The 17,738-nt window shown below is 37.7% G+C and overlaps 1 protein-coding gene across 1 annotated transcript in view; it reads left to right on the top strand.

The window, feature by feature from the left end:
• LOC134801880 (ryanodine receptor) overlaps positions 1-17,738 on the top strand; it is a 228,446-nt gene that overhangs the window by 82,821 nt on the left and 127,887 nt on the right. The window contains exons 18-28 of the mRNA XM_063774533.1: positions 1,104-1,245; positions 2,206-2,416; positions 3,446-3,523; positions 3,793-3,923; positions 4,433-4,523; positions 7,068-7,217; positions 9,452-9,605; positions 10,526-10,653; positions 11,730-11,810; positions 12,265-12,364; positions 17,566-17,683. Of these exons, the coding sequence (XP_063630603.1) occupies positions 1,104-1,245; positions 2,206-2,416; positions 3,446-3,523; positions 3,793-3,923; positions 4,433-4,523; positions 7,068-7,217; positions 9,452-9,605; positions 10,526-10,653; positions 11,730-11,810; positions 12,265-12,364; positions 17,566-17,683 (1,384 nt within the window). The remainder of the gene's footprint in view (positions 1-1,103; positions 1,246-2,205; positions 2,417-3,445; positions 3,524-3,792; positions 3,924-4,432; positions 4,524-7,067; positions 7,218-9,451; positions 9,606-10,525; positions 10,654-11,729; positions 11,811-12,264; positions 12,365-17,565; positions 17,684-17,738) is intronic.

Below are 17,738 nucleotides of genomic sequence, written 5' to 3'. Positions count from 1 at the left end.
TTGTCATTTTCCATCAGATTAAATCGACTTATAGTTACATGTGTACAATCCATGTGGTAAGACTTTTTACAACTTACACATAACAAGCGATATTTATCAGTAATAATATCATCGCATTTACTGCAGTTAGTCTCCATCTCGCAGTAGGTAATGTAATAATACACTGAAACTACAATTACACTCACTTAACAACAATCTAGTTAACTTATATGGCGTTTATTTACAGTATTTACAATATTTTGGCAAAAGGTCATTGACCTCATTGGAATGTAGCGTCCTTTTAGCGGCAGTTATGCAGTTTGAATTTTTCACGTTATGAATTATTCCAATACACTGAAATATAATTGCACAGCACTTACAAACAATCCAGTCAACTTATATGGAGTTTATTTACAATATTCACAACATTTTGACACAGGGTCATTGACTTCATTGGAATGTAGCGTCCTTTCGGCGGCAGTTATGCAATTTGAATGTTTTGGTATTTACACTAGTTGTAAGCATGAATTCTTATTTATGTGAGTTTATAAACCCTTTTTTTAATCACACTATTTAGATAGGCAGATTAATATTGAAGTTATCACTTTAAAAAGTCACTGGTGCATAGTATGGAGTACGGGAACACTTATTTAAACTCACAGCGTCTTTTACCACTACAATTCTTTGAGATAACGTTTATTGTAGTGAGTTATACTATAGTCTATTTTACAAAACACTTTTTTGCCACTTAAAAGATACTTTTACTATTTCTATAATTAATTTACGCGCGGATGGCTGATACCGTGACGGCAGCGCCTTTATTTACGCGAGCGGAGCTGCGGGCCCGTCTAGTTTACAACTAATATTAAAAGCAGGAGTTGAAAATAGAGTTCCGGTAAATCCTGTTATAATATTAGCTGAAAATTGTTGAGCATTAGACTTTTCGATCGGTGCAACATGTATTGTCAAATTTGTCTACTTTAGAATCCCGAACGTAGTGAAATTATTGTAGAATCCATCGCTTCATTCAGGATTCAATGTACGCCCTTGACGGAAATATATCATTTTGATCCCTTGTAACACAAAACTACTATTATTTAATGCTAACCATATGTCTGTTTCAGGTGACGTCATCGGCTGTGCGCTAGACCTCACCGTGCCGATCATCAACTTCATGTTCAACGGCGTCCGGGTAACCGGCTCCTTCACCAACTTCAACCTGGAGGGCATGTTCTTCCCGGTTATCAGCTGCTCTAGTAAACTGAGGTGAGTTAACCGGTTCTTTTATGTTCATCATCATCATCATCATCATATCAGCCAGAGGACGTCCACTGCTGGACATAGGCCTCTCCCAAAGAGTGCCACAATGACCGGTCTTGTGCCACCCGCATCCAGGTCGTCAGTCCACCTTGTGGGGGGTCTACCGACGCTGCGCCTTCCGGTACGTGGTCGCCACTCGAGAAGTTTTCCGCCCCATTGGCCATCGGTTCTTTGGTTCTGCTGCGGATGGCCTCATTCCTGATGCGATCACGCAGAGAGACTCCCAGCATAGCCCTCACCAATGCCCTTTGGGTGACTTTGAGCCTTCTTATGAAGCACACAGTCATTCTTTTATGTTATCTTATCTTTTTGGGGAGGCACAGACAATAAAATACTACGACCTTCGAGCAACACCGGGAAGGGAGTCGGCATTCGCACTATTTCCCCTCTGCCGAAGCACATGCCCATGCCTAACTGGGCATGCACACAACTAGCTCGGTGCGTGTTGTGTACAGATACACAAAAAGAGATCGAGGCGTGCAAGATTTGTCTTTGACGTGTCATTACAGATTGGATTTTGTATGTATAATTCGTTTTTTTAGCATTAGAAATAAGGTAAACAATCTTGATGTGTCTTTTAATTGAAAAACATGTTTTAAAAATAAGTCACGGCAAATATGTAACAATTATGAATCTAATACGATAGTTTATATTCTTCTGCTTTCATACGTAATAGTTACTGATTTTTCAATTAAAAGACATGTCAAGATCGCTTACCTTCTTTCTAATGGTAATAAACGAACTATAGTGAGTGAGTAGTGCGACTGTGTGCACGCTTCCCCCCGCAAAAAATGGCAGAACGATTTGTACGGATATAGCGCTTGGGCTCCTCCCTTCCGACGTGTAACCCATCAACCCAACCAACAACCAAAAATGGTAATAATAAAATGGCGTGTATCTTTCCAGTTGCCGTTTCCTCCTAGGAGGCGAACACGGCCGTCTCCGCTACGCAGCACCTGAAGGCTACTCACCTCTAGTAGAATCCCTCAACCCTCAGCAAGTGTTGAGCTTGGAGCCATGCTTCTACTTTGGAAACTTAGCCAAGCGTGCATTGGCAGGACCACCGTTATTACAAGATGATACGGCTTTTGTGCCTACTCCAGTTGATACAACTCTGGTAAGTTTTATCGCCATCTATTGGTTACTTCATAAACTTTGAGGTACTGAAATCTACTCACCCCTAGTAGAATCCCTCAACCCTCAGCAAGTGTTGAGCTTGGAGCCTTGCTTCTACTTTGGAAACTTAGACAAGCGTGCATTATTACAAGATTACAAGATGATACGGCTTTCGTGCCAACACCAGTTGATACAACTCTGGTAAGTTTTATCGCCATCTATTAAATCAAGAGTGAACAGGCACCTTCTGGGCGAGCTCGCTCCATCGTAGGCCACGTCTACGCCTCGGGTGTGGCCATGAGTAAGCCCATTCATAATAATAATAAAAAAAACTGGAGACACTACACGAATTTATTTACACAAACGGGTCTACCGCGATGTACTTTCATTGTTGTAGACCCGTTTGTGTAATTAAATATGTGTACAAAATGCGAGAGTTTAAACTGTTAAACTATACGAAACATGGGCACGCACGTGGTAGCTTTCTAGTGCGTGTTTTAAGCATATAACCTCCTGAGTCCCCCTTGTCGTTATTGTAGTTTTGAAATTGGAACCTTCTTGTATTCCATTTTAATTCAAAATTCGATTCGGATTAAATCCTTTATAAAGGCCTCAGGGACTCGGGAGGATTGTTTCAATTCTCAACAAGGTTGAAGCCTTGCTTCTACTTCGGCATCTTTGCCAAACAGTTTGGACAGTTTGCAGAAAGACATTTTTTTGAAACCGCACTGGAAGGGATTACTTATTCGAGTTTTACTTTAAAACCAAAATATTATTTTGCTAATCCGCGAAAAGATAACGTGCTAGTCAATCAGTGCTAACCCGTTATATTTACTTGCGTATTTTTACATGCAATTAATATTCCCACCCTCCCACCGCAAAAATAAATACGCAAATAAATATAACAAACCACCACCAAAAGAATAAACCTCGACACGTGTTTCGCCTCTCTACGAGGCATCCTCAGGAGTTGTTGACGGTCTGACGCCCGGCAACGGAACGAACGGAGTTTTACTTTTTTCTTTTGCAGATCACACTGCCATCGTACGTGGAGCAAATCAGGGATAAATTGGCTGAAAATATCCACGAAATGTGGGCCATGAACAAGGTAAGTTTCTTATTAACAACTAGATAATAAGGTTTCATGTTTGGCTTTATTCTGTTTTTTAAAATATATACTTAGTATTCTTAAATGCGAGAATCTTGAATAGTTATTTTGAGTAAAATCATATTACATTGTTTCGTATTACAAAAATACTTAAAAAAATAATTTCTTCAATTTGTATTATTCATTGGAATAGACTAAAATAATTCTGACCGTATCGGTAGGTCTTCCAAAACTGAAATGCATGTTTAAAGTAAAAAATCTCGTTTCAGATCGAAGCCGGTTGGATGTATGGCGCTCAACGTGAAGACCTTCACAAGATACATCCCTGCTTGGTTCCCTTCGAAAGGTTACCCGCCGCTGAAAAGCGATACGATATTCAGCTCGCTGTGCAGACGCTCAAGTAAGTTTCAATCTTATTTCAATGTAGTAGGGTCTAATATTGGGGCACTCCAAACTCGCTTGCTTCCGTTCGGTTGCTTTGCAGTCGCTCAAGCTACTTTTTACCTTAAATATACTGGTATAGAATTCATATTAAGAAACTAGGCTAATCTAAGTAAGAGGCTGGGTCGCCATGTAATGTGGGATGGTGAAATGCTCAATTGGTAATAGAGTAATATGGGTGGCTAACAAGGGTCTACAGCTTACATAGCCACTAGTTTTTTTTATTTATTTAATTAGATATAGAGTTAGACCAAGAGAAGTCTGCAACGATTTGATAGCACAAGCAGTACAAGTGTTATTTATACGTCATAATTTTATAAAAGTTTGACGTTTAAAATAACACTTGCACTGCTTGTGCTATCAAAATCGTTGCAGACTTCTCTTGGCCTAACTCTAGATTGCTTTTTGGTAGATCTTTCGGATATAAATCCATTTGGCTTACTAAAATGTTTTTCTATATCGATACAGGACAATTTTGGCGCTGGGCTACTACATCAGCTTGGACAAGCCGCCGGCGCGCATCCGAAACGTCAGGCTGCCTAATGAGCCCTTCATGCAGGTACATTTGTGAAAAGAACATCAATATTGTTTCCTTAAATTTACAAATTCATATTTTGAGGATACTTTAGGAGCTGAGGGTTTTTACAAGTTTTTATTCAGCTTTAAATGTTTATTTGTTTGGGTCAACTCTTGCATGCTAAATTAAACCTTCTTCCCATTATTCAATTAAGCTGAAAATTTATATACCTACCTACATATGTAAATTGAAAAAATACAGTGTTATTACGGAAGATATAAAACAACTAATAACAAGAAGACATGAACTAACAACTAAGAAAAAATTGACAAAAGAAGAAAAGGAGGAGCGCAGCTACTTATATAAACATATACATAGACTTATCAAGAAAAAACATCAAGAGTATAGGATAAAAATATTAGAAAATCATCTTACCTCATCAGGCAGCTTGAAAAAAGGGTACAAAGCGCTGAAAAGTACCAAACAATGGATTCCTTGCCTAAATGAAAACTCTACCAACTCTACCAATAAAAAGACTTTCTCAAGATCAAAAATAATAGAGACTGCCACATCGTTTTATAAAAATCTCTACTCATCGCGAGATAACTACCAAGAGGAAATTGAACCCATCGCCAATAACTCTACAACTTTAGACAGATTCTCTGATTCTGAAATTATGAAAAAAATAGATAGACTAAAACAGGACAAAAGTCATGGACCGGACGGTATTCCAAAAGAGGCAATAAAAATAGGCAAGTTTCTGCTAGCCCCTCACTTAACAAACTTGTTTAACAAGATCCTAGATGATAGAAAAATACCCACCGACTGGGCAAAGTCAGATATAATATTGTTGTACAAAAAGGGCGACCCGGCCAATATAAATAATTACAGACCTATCAGCTTACAACCGAATTTGTATAAATTATTTGCGTCTTGTCTCGAAGAACACCTAGCAAAATACACTGAAAATCATCAACCACCAGAACAAGCTGGTTTTAGAAAAAGCTTTTCGACAACGGACCACATCCATGCGCTAGAGCAAATCATAGAAAAATATGAAGAACACCAAAGTCCGCTTTACTTAGCTTTTATCGACTATGCGAAAGCATTCGATTCCATATCACACAAAAGCATGTGGACAGCTTTATATGAATGTGACGTACCGTACGAGACTATAGAGCTTATAAAAGATATATATAGCAAGAGTGTATCTTGTGTAAAAATGGAAACTAAAGGCTCTGAAATCAAAATCTGCAGAGGAGTTAGACAGGGAGACCCGCTCTCGCCTAGAATTTTCATTACTGTTCTTGAAAGTATTATGAAAAAACTTACCTGGAAACAGAGAGGTTTAAACATAAAAGGCAATTTTCTGAGCAATTTGAGGTTCGCCGACGACATCGTTCTCTTCTCAGAAACAGCAGTACAATTAGAAAAAATGGTTTGCGAACTTCATAAAGTCAGCCAAGAAATAGGACTAGAGTTAAATGCCACAAAAACTAAAATCATGACTAACTCTATAAAAATACCCATCAACGTCAACACGACTCAACTAGAATATGTACAGGATTATATTTATTTGGGTAAACAATTAGCATTTACTAAATCAAGACACTACGACGAAATAAACAGGCGAATAAATATTACATGGAGTAAATTCTGGAGTTATAAAGAAGTGTTGAAATCAAACCTTCCTATAAAGCTTAAGAAAAAAGTACTAGACACCTGTATACTTCCATGTCTGTCATATGGCAGCCAAACCTGGATATTCAATAATACTATAAACAATAAGTTACAAGTATGCCAAAGAGCTATGGAAAGGAGTATCTTAAATATTAAAAGGAGAGACAGGAAACGAAACACAGATATCAGAAAAACAACAAATGTAATAGACGCCTTGGAACATTGTAAAAAACAGAAATGGAGATGGGCTGGTCATGTAGCACGCATGAGCAAACAGAAATGGACATACAAAGTGACTACTTGGCCAGGACCACAACATAAACGAAAGAGAGCAAGACCAAGGCAGCGATGGATAGACGAAATAAACAAAGTAGCTGGCAAAGACTGGATGAACAAAGCTAACGATAGAGATGTATGGAATAATATGGAGGAGGCCTTCACTCGAAGAGAGGTCCTTAATGCAAACTCAAATTCTACATAAATAATTTAAATTTAATTAAACTGCATGACATATATTGAATATTAATAATAAAAAACAAAAAAATTTAATGAATTAGATTAGATAAATATTTAAATTTACTTACTATCAAAATGGATTGTAAATCTAGACTAATTTTGCATGTGAAATTATCTACGAATTGTTATTGTTATGTACTATATTTTAATGTATTAAGGAATAAATGAGGCTATAATAATAATAATAATATGTAAATTGGGTGACAATGCATTGAGCTAACCTGATGATGGGCACAGGAGGTGGCCGTAGGAATTCTGAAATAAATAAAACAACGGAGTCTAATTGTGTTTGGGTTTATTAGAATCGTCTCGCTTAGATGCCTGTTGAAAGAAAAACACAGTCAGTGATAAAACCTAATTTTTTTGACAAATAACTTTTTATGTCCACAGTCAAACGGCTACAAACCAGCACCTCTAGACCTGAGCGCTGTCACCCTGACACCGAAGATGGACGAACTGGTCGACCAGCTGGCCGAAAACACACACAATCTTTGGGCCAGGGAGCGCATTCAGCAGGGGTGGACTTATGGTCTCAATGAGGTTGGTATCAGTCACCCTGACACAGCCATGACTCCAAACTGGTCGACCAACTGGCCGAAAACACGCATAATCTTTGGACCAGGGAGTGCATTCAGCAAGGATGGACTTATAGTCTCAATGAGGTTGGTATCAGTCACACTTAGATTGAAGATAGACGAACTGGTCGACCAACTGGCCGAAAACACACACAATCTTTGGGCCAGGGAGCGCATTCAGCAGGGGTGGACTTATGGTCTCAATGAGGTTGGTATCAGTCACCCTGACACAGCCATGACTCCAAACTGGTCGACCAACTGGCCGAAAACACGCATAATCTTTGGACCAGGGAGTGCATTCAGCAAGGATGGACTTATAGTCTCAATGAGGTTGGTATCAGTCACACTTAGATTGAAGATAGACGAACTGGTCGACCAACTGGCCGAAAACACCCACAATCTTTGGACAAGGGAGCGCATTCAGCAGGGGTGGACTTATGGTCTCAATGAGGTTGGTATCAGTCACCCTGACACAGCCATGACTCCAAACTGGTCGACCAACTGGCCGAAAACACGCATAATCTTTGGACCAGGGAGTGCATTCAGCAAGGATGGACTTATTGTCTCAATGAGGTTGGTATCAGTCACACTTAGATTGAAGATAGATGAACTGGTCGACCACCTGGCCGAAAACACCCACAATCTTTGGGCCAGGGAGCGCATTCAGCAGGGGTGGACTTACGGTCTCAATGAGGTTGGTATCAGTCACCCTGACACAGCCATGACTCCAAACTAGTCGACCAACTGGCCGAAAACACGCATAATCTTTGGACCGGGGAGCGCATTCAGCAAGGATGGACTTATGGTCTCAATGAGGTTGGTACCTAGACAGTCCTACTTAATTATTAATGTATGTTATAGTCGCCCACTAATCGCCAAATACTTCGATAATCAACGTTAATTATTTCGATGACAATTGAAATGTGAGCAACTTAAATTCTGATGACGTTTATGAATGACATTTATGTGAAAGTGATTTATTATTCATTAATTTCATTATACTTTTCTATGGTTTAATTTGTGTATCTATTCACCTGTTTTCTTTACTCCTGTTGACAATTGTGCGAATTTCCAAAAAGTTATACGAAAATTTTCTAAAAAAACACTAGAATTTAAGGAAGTTTTAATATTGAAAGTAGAACATTTTGTTCCTTGTACAATATTCTAATTTGGGAAACATTCCATCGGTAAATTAGTACAAGAAGACTGAAGAGGCCGAAACGATCTCAAATTCGGTGGCTGGGACAGTCACACTCAGTATCGCTAAAGTACTACTAGGTGTGAGGGTCACAGCACATTGAGTTTGGAGATATCAACTGTAGAAGAAAGAAGATTTTCCGGAGATTTGTGTTACCTTTATTTTCTTCACATCTACGTACATAGCGCCTGTCATCATTTTGTACATTTTTGTGTGGTACTTCGAACCCATATTTATTTTAAGAAGAGTCTGAAAATTCTCTTAATAATTATTTTATACTTTATGACATCTTGTTTATAAAGTGGCATATTGAAAATGTTTTTGCCAAGTATGCTTAAACTATGCTGAGGCCCTTGGGCACATAAGAATTTGGGGCCCTTTTGGAAAGTAAACTAACATTTTTCTACTATGATCTACTATTTATTATGGGTAATCAAATATACTGTTACTGTCTGTCCTTCGGCTTAAATTTACGCCGATGTATGTTACAAATAACATTTTGTTTCATTTTTTAGCGAGCAATAACGATGTCGTTATTAAATAAATGTTTTTTAGCTGGTTGCATGAGCAAACTATAACTTAAAATCTGAAATATATGTAAAGTAAAAGTGACTAAGCTAAGGTTGCCTAGAAGAGATCGATTACATCGATAAGACCGTCTGTTGCTACCTATATTAAAATTGTTAATTTGTTTTTTTCAATGGGGTTGGCAACTGTCAAAGGTTTGCATAGATGGCGCCATCATAGCTTGCCCCTTTTTCTATGAGGGCTGGCATCCTGGGCATAAAATTCCATTAAAAAACAATAATTTGTCACAGTTCTAGGGATTGAAAGGGCAAACTACGCTGGCGCCATCTACTAAATGCTTCGGCCAACCCCATTTGTTTTCTGTGTGGTGTATTAAAGAATATTTACTTATTTAAGCTTGTTGGCGTAGGGCCAACGCTGTAAACTATAACTTTTTTCTTTATAAAGCACATCATTACTTTATGCCTCGACAGGATCCCGACATGCACCGGTCTCCTCACTTGGTGCCGTATCCCAAAGTCGACGACGCCATCAAGAAGGCCAATCGTGACACCGCGTCAGAAACCGTCCGTACGCTGCTCGTGTACGGATATATGTTAGATCCACCGACTGGTGAACAACACGAAGGTGAGAAGTTCAGAGATTATTTGCAAATATAGACGTATGATTTTGACTCTAGGTCCATGGGGTCCCAGCTCGCATAAGTTGTTCGCAGAAATCGCGAAGCGTCTGGTTGACGTAACTGTGACCGAAGAGCTGGCGGCTACCTCGCACAACGTATCAGCATTGCGATACAGCGAGGAAATGTCGCCAGCATCCTTGGTACAATGCCTCAAGGGCCTATTTTAGATTTAAGCTAGTTATTAATTTATTTTAGTAGTACCACTGTACGAGTATATATCTTGTTTGTAAATAAATGCAATTTTTTTGACATAATTAGTTTAAGAACCTTCATAGCTTAGAGGTCCTAGGTACTTTGCCAACATGCCAATCGTTAACTCTTCCATATTAGTGCGACAGAGACAGCGTTTCGTTCGCTACGGAGCGTAAACTACTGGCATGTTGGCTAGGTTGGCTAGGTACCCTGATTCGGTAAGGACATTTATTTGTGTCATGTGAGCATACATATTTGTAGGTACCTGAGTTATGAATGTTCTCAAGCTATGTGTTGAAGTATTATACAAGTGTCATTTAGTTCCCCTAAAACAAGCTTGTTAAGGTTACTGTCTGAGTTTTTATTACTATTTCTATCAATAAACCGGCCAAGTGCGAGTCGGACTCGCGCACGAAGGGTTCCGTACCATTACGCAAAAAACGGCAAAAAAACACGTTTGTTGTATGTGAACCCCACTTAAATATTTATTTTATCCTGTTTTTAGTATTTGTTGTTATAGCGGCAACAGAAATAATAAGTCATCTGTGAAAATTTCAAATCTAGCTATCACGGTTCATGAGACAGACAGACGGACAGAGGAGTCTTAGTAATAGGGTCCTGTTTTTACCCTACGGGCACGAAACCCTAAAAAAGCGCTTTCTTTTCCTTACAGCTCTCCTGCTGGAGGCTTCGAAACAGAAGCAAGCGGACTTCCGAACATACCGAGCCGAGAAAAACTACGCTGTTGGTTCTGGCAAGTGGTACTTCGAGTTCGAGATACTCACAGCTGGGCCCATGAGGGTGAGTGATTTTAAAGCCTCGTTTCGAATGGAAGACCCTATGATAGTTCCTTCATGTTTCTATTGGTTAGGCGTAATTAAAAAAATAATTGAAGAATTGTTTATCATTTAAGTATTAAAAAAACGGTTTTAATAACTAAACTTTCGTGAGACACACACATATTAAATATATTAAAAACGGGTCACTCATGTATTTTAAGTCGAAAACATGTTTCACTCCGTAACGAGTAGTGTCATCAGGAGCTTGTGTCAACGCGTTATTAATATACTTATTTAAAAATACGGGTCTTCAATTAATTTATTCTTTAGAAATGTCTTAATAAATTTTACGTAAAATCATCATCATCATCATCATTTCAGCCTATATACGTCCCACTGCTGGGCACAGGCCTCCTCTCATGCGCGAGAGGGCTTGGGCTATAGTCCCCATGCTAGCCCAATGCGGATTGGGGACTTCACATACACCTTTGAATTTCTTCCCAGATGTATGCAGGTTTCCTCACGATGTTTTCCTTCACCGAAAAGCTAGTGGTAAATATCAAATGATATTTCGTACATAAGTTTCGAAAAACTCATTGGTACGAACCAGGATTTGAACCCGCGACCTCCGGATTGAAAGTCAGACGTCATATCCACTCGGCCACCACTGCTGCTGCTGCTGCTGCTTACGTAAAATCATCTCCATATAATAATTATTAACTGTCATATAAATAATAAACATCATCATTCGACGCGAGAGTATAATCAGCCTAGATATAGAGACTATTTTTTACATTTCTGTTGTGATGTTGTTTGTAACGAACAATGATTTAATCAACTGTAAAGTTACTTATAACGTTTTATTTTACAAGAACTTTTCTTTCTCGTAACTATTTTTAAACAGACTTATATCGACCGGGATATGGACTGTGATTACCTTTTGTATTTTTTTCGAGTTTCCGTGAACAAGATGCATTAACAGCGTCGAAATATCGGGAACTCGTAAACAATACAAAAGGTAATCACGGTCCATATCCCGGTCGATATAAGTCTAGTGAAACTAACCTTGAATCATTCAAAACTGTTATTTTTAAACAGGTTGGTTGGGCACACGCTGACATGGCTCCCGGTATGATGCTGGGTCAAGATGAGAACTCCTGGGCATTTGACGGATATAATGTAAGTTTCAGATGTCCTTTATATGGTACATATTGATACGTTTACAAAAGGGTGTAATGTTCGATATGTTAATATCGTATAGTTATTAATTATATTCAGAGTATCTCGACTGGTACAGTGTACCGTATTATATATCCTTTATTCTGATTATGGTTTTAATTTGTGATACTTTGTTTTTTAGAAATTTCTTTGGTTTACTTTAAAGTAATTTTTAGGATACCTGTTATTTTTCTCGAGAAATTAATAAATAAACAAAAATCAGAAATAAGCATAGGTTTTTTTTATTAAAAAAAGCAGTTTAAAAAATATTTTGACAGTAGTTTGTAATACCTACGTCATCAATACTATTTCAGTTATAAATCGGTAGTCCTTGAAAATGTCATATAATGGTCAAAGAGACAAACAAAAATCACACACACCTGTCAAATGTAACAATGTTCATTGTCTAACGCAGTGCGTTAAAGTGCACGGCGGATCGAACGACAGTTTTGGACAGCAGTTCAAAGTTGGCGACATCGTTGGCTGCTTCCTAGATGTTCTCGACCAAACTATTAGTGAGTGGCTTATAGATGCCAGCGATGTTTCTCTGATATCATTTAAAAACATTAAAAAAGCAACATGGTAGTAGAACCGTTTGACCTAAATCCTTTTTGGCAGGCCGAAGTTTACTGGCAGGAATAAAGTGCATTGAATTCAGATGTCCTTTTTAAAGGACATCGTAATCAAAATTATATGTAGGTGCTTGCCATCAGAGAAACATCTTTTATGAATAAATGTGTAACTTGTGGTAACAATACTTGTTAATAAAAGCGTAATGTTACATCCCTCTTGTTTTATATGTATTTTGTGTTGTTTTTCTATCCTATGTGAAAATTATTTATTTATCCGAATATATAGAGTAGCTGTGTCTAAGGCAAAAACTATTTTATACAACCTTAGAGTAGATGTATGTCAGTGGAATGTGAATTAAGGTCTATATCCCTGGCTTAATTACCTTTTCCAATATATCTGCAACAATTATTTGGGTAAGTGCAAAAAGCACAGTCAAGGTCATTATCAATAAAGCAAAAATTTTGTCATAAAAGTGTTAACACATTTACAAATCGTTAGTTTAAATCTTACATTTCGTTCATAAAAACTAATTGTTTTCATTGTAGATGAAACGATAGCACCTGTTGATTAGATCTTACTATTCCCTATCAACATAAAAAATCTAAAATATCTTTATTTGTTAGAATATGGTAACAAGGCAAGATCTTATGGCTAAGTTGTCATGCATATTCAACCTGCATGCAGGCGTGCAAATTATTTACAGTTAAATTATTATTTAATATGTCATTACAAATTCTAAATTAAAAATATAATATTAATAAGAAGTCAAACAACTACATACAAAATAATGGATTAAAAAAAATAGAAATTACTAACAATTACAATTTCACTATTAATTATCTAAATTTCACATGTCAAATACTCTTTAACGCTATAAAAAACATTAGTCTAGTAGCCATTTTGATAATTTAGTTTTATTTGAAAGTGTAGGTAGCTGAAATATTGTTATTCGTATAATATGTCATTATTTTCTAAGCATACTCTATTTGGTTATGGCGACAAAAAACTATTATAAACACCTTCCAACTTATACCTTCGATACGATATATTTACGTGTGTAGAGTTAGACCAAGTAAAGTCTGCAGAGATTTTAACAGCACACAGTGCCAGTGTTATGTATACGTTATAATTTCATAGAAGTTTGACGTTTAAAATAACACCTGCACTGCGTGTGCTGTCAAAATCTCTGCAGACTTTTCTTGGTTTATCTCTACCTACATGTTCAACTTGTGTTATATTTTGCCTATGTACAGTGGAATCCGTTTATTATGACTCCGCATATACTTACTGACCAACCGCTTACTATGACGTAAATACTGTGCAAACCGCTTACTATGACCTGTAAATCCTATTTTCATGAAATTATGTCCGGTTATACTGACACATTTTCTGGTTTTCGTGGCCGTCCCCACGTCTTGCCCTGCGAGGACGTTTGGTGCGTGCGTGGCGTTTAAGTTATTTTAGTTATAATTCTCCGTGACAAGTTAATAATTGGTACAAATTCATCTCTCACAAAGGAATTTGAGATTAATATGGAAAAATTAACAAAAATAAGAAGTTAATCAACTATGCTTGATATGACATCCGCTTAGTATGACGTATTTGTCACTTCCCTTCAATATCATTATAAGCGGATTCTACTGTATCAGAATATAGGTCTTATTTTGTATTTATTTGTTATTTCAAGGAGGAAAAAGTGTACAGCGGTAGTACGGAATCGTTTGGCAAGCAATGGGCGGTGGGTGACGTGGTCGGAGTGTTCCTAGATCTGATCGATAAGACGATAAGTACGTTAAAGCCGTTAACGGCCGTTGACATTGAGCGACTTGCGACGGCGGCACATTGACATAGATATCCAGGGACTGGCTTTACGGGCAATAATAATGAGGCATGACAGGGGCCAGTACAGCGGTGTGAAACCGCTACAACGCGATTGGTTGATGAGTTCACATTACGCGCGCTATTGGTCGCAACTAGTTGCGTTAGACTGCACGATTAGCTGGAATTCTGGAGTAACACCGCTGAACTAGTGCCATTTTTAGTGCCCCATTAGCCCGTCCCCAGATATTATACGTCAATGCGGCGGCAGCGATAACCATAGGTTGGAGCGAGACAGCGATCGGATGGCTGTCGCTGCCGCCGTCGCCAGTCGCGTAATGTCGTTGGCGAGCCGTAAAGTTGCGTTATTGCGAAGTTGCTGCGAAAGTTTTCTAGATGTCCATTATGAAGGACATTTTTATATTTTATTTATACAATGATACTCAGTCATGTCTATTGTCTGTACAGATGTAGTGCATAATTATTTTCCATCGTATTTTCACGGAAATGTACGAACGTGTCTTGCTATTCCCGTCAGTCTCGGTACAAAAAGTACTGACGTTGACTGAAGTAAATAGTATGACAAATACTAACGTTTCCGAGAAAATACAATGGAAAACAATTATGTATTTATATCATTAAACGATTTTACCAAATTTATAGGTAGAAATTTCAGATGTAATCTTGTTCGGTAGGTATTGATAAGTAAATTTATGCTAGATAACATTGTTTACAATACGAATCTTTTTCTTAGTCATGTCATAACATCAATGAAACATGCTCTTAAATATTTTCATTAATTATTTAATTATTTTGATTATTATTTCACATTTTATGTTTGTATTTTTAGAGAATTTTCACAACACCTTCGTAAACGCACCAGCTTGAATCTCGCTTCCAAATTTAATTTCTAAATTCGCTTTACTCGAATTAAAACCACCGCATTGCTTTGCTTACAGTAACAGGAATTTCAGAATTACAGTTTAGATCAAATATGTCCGGTTTAAGGTGCGACCACACCGCTGCTTAAAAAACGTCGACGGCACGGAATCGTAGTGACGCATCGTATGTTTTTGCGTGCCACCCACACCGCTGCTTAAAATACAATGACGATGCGGAAACGCAGTGACGTGTCGTAAACTTTAAATAAATATAAATATTATAGGACATTCTTACACAGATTGGCTAAGTCCCACAGTAATCTCAAGAAGGCTTGTGTTGTGGGTACTCAGACAACGATATATACAATATATAAATACATAGAAAACAACCATGACTCAGGAACAAATATCTGTGTCATCGCACAAATAAATGCCCTTACTGGGATTCGAACCCAGGACCATCGGCCTCACAGGCAGGGTCACTAGCCACTAGGCCAAACCGGTCATCATACTTTACGACTTTACTAGGTAGACATGTGTCAAAATCGTGACATTTACAACGCGTCACTGCGATTCCGTGGTGCAGCGTTGTGGAGAGCATGCGATAAAAACGGTGCGTCACTGCGATTCCGTACCGTCACCGTTTTTTAAGCAGCGGTGTGGTCGCACCTTTAAATGACAAATCGCCAATGTTATGGCGTATTGTCTATTCTGAACTTCTAGTGTAAATTTCATTCGATAGCGTGACGAGCGTTTGTATTTGCGTTAGGGGTCATCCATTAATTACGTCACACGAATTTCTAGGTTTTTTTTACCCCTCCCCCCCTCCTTGTCACACTTGGTCACATTTGGCAAACCCCTCCCCCCTGGTGTGACGTCACATTTCTGCAACGAAATCGGCAAATATTTATTTAATATTTTATCGAAATATTTTTGACAAAAGAAATATTAGTAATTTTATAACCCAAAACTAATTAAAAAAAAAATTAAACGAATAAAAACGATTATCGTTTCAAAACCTTATTTAAATGATAATTAGCGTATAAAATAATTTAAATACATTTTCGGTTACTGATGAAGTTAAAGTGACGTCAGAAAGTTTATGACTCCCCCCTCCCCCTTGTCACAACATGTCACATTTTCTTGACCCCCTCCCTCCCCCTAAACGTGTGATGTAATTAATGGATGACCCCTTATGTCTATTTATGTACGGGATTTATATCGACCGGGATATGAACCGTGATTACCTTTCGTATTGTTTGTAATATCGGGAGCTCGAAAACAATACAAAAGGTAATCACGGTTCATATCCCGGTCGATATAAGTGTAGTGAAACTAACCGTGAATCATATTTAATTACACAAACGGGTCTACCGCGATATAATTTCATTGTTTTTACCTTTAAACGTCGGAATTAAAGGTAAAAACAATGCAATTATATCGCGGTAGATCCGTTTGTGTAATTAAATATGTGTACAAAACGCGAGAGTTTAAAGTGTTAACCGTGAATCATTCAAAACTGTTATGTACGGGATTTTGAACAACGCGCCATGGCGCCAGGCGGTACGTTTAGGAAACTCAAAACCCCATACAAAATGACACTTAACGCAAACGCGTACCTCACGTAACGCTATTGAATGAAATGTACACTAGGTGTACTGATATGTTTGACGCTAGCTGTGTATAGTCATGTAGTAATTCACAGCACGAGTAGAGATCATCACAAAAGCTCTTTTACAACAGTGCTCAGTAGAAATAGAGTAGATAAACAGAAATGTATATATTCATTTCGCCATTAGTAGTAGAAGTTGGAAACAGTCCTTTTAGGGAATTAACAGTATTTCGTTTCTTATGACCTGTTAAAATCGTCGTGACATTTTATATTATTGTCCAGCGTAACGGCCCTTAACATTTTAACTAATTATCTAATATCATTGTGTGCTAATCTAGTAACATTTTTAATAGTTTATCGCCCTGCTTGAGATTTTCACTAATTAATTTGTTTTTAACTCAATACAGTGCTACAGCTCCTTTTTTAATTATTAAGTCGCTTGAGAATTTTTATAATATTTTTTATTATATTGACACTTAAGTCCATTTAAATACATGTATGTATAACCAAAATACAAGCAACCTAATTCAGATTACCATTTAAAAATCATGTTGTATATTGCTTGTGGAGTTGAATACCGTGAACTATTAAAATTCTAATTTACATATATGAGCATATCTTTCCTGCTTTGCCCAAAGGTTGACTGGTAGAGAATGCCTCATGTTATTAAGTTCTTCTTTTGTACATTTAGTTTTCCCTTTGTGTCATAAAGCTTAAATAAATAAATAAAATCTCAATGAAATAAAATCCGAAATTAATTCTCGAACGATAAAATCTTCTCAATCAGATTTTTTCAAAGTGTATATTTTTAAAGTACTTGTATTTAACGCAGGTTTTTCGCTCAATGGCGAGCTTTTAATGGACGCACTGGGTGGGGAAACTACGTTCGCTGACGTGCAAGGTGATAACTTTGTACCGGCTTGCACGCTTGGGGTGGGACAGAAAGCCAGGTATGCCTCGAAAATATTAAATTATGTAATATGAGAACCGGGAATTCCCGGGAGC

Source organism: Cydia splendana, chromosome 23 (genome assembly GCF_910591565.1).
Source record: "Cydia splendana chromosome 23, ilCydSple1.2, whole genome shotgun sequence".
Taxonomy (NCBI): Eukaryota; Metazoa; Arthropoda; class Insecta; order Lepidoptera; family Tortricidae; genus Cydia; species Cydia splendana.
Note: the sequence above shows the minus strand (reverse complement) of the source record. Positions and strands in the feature narration are given on the sequence as shown.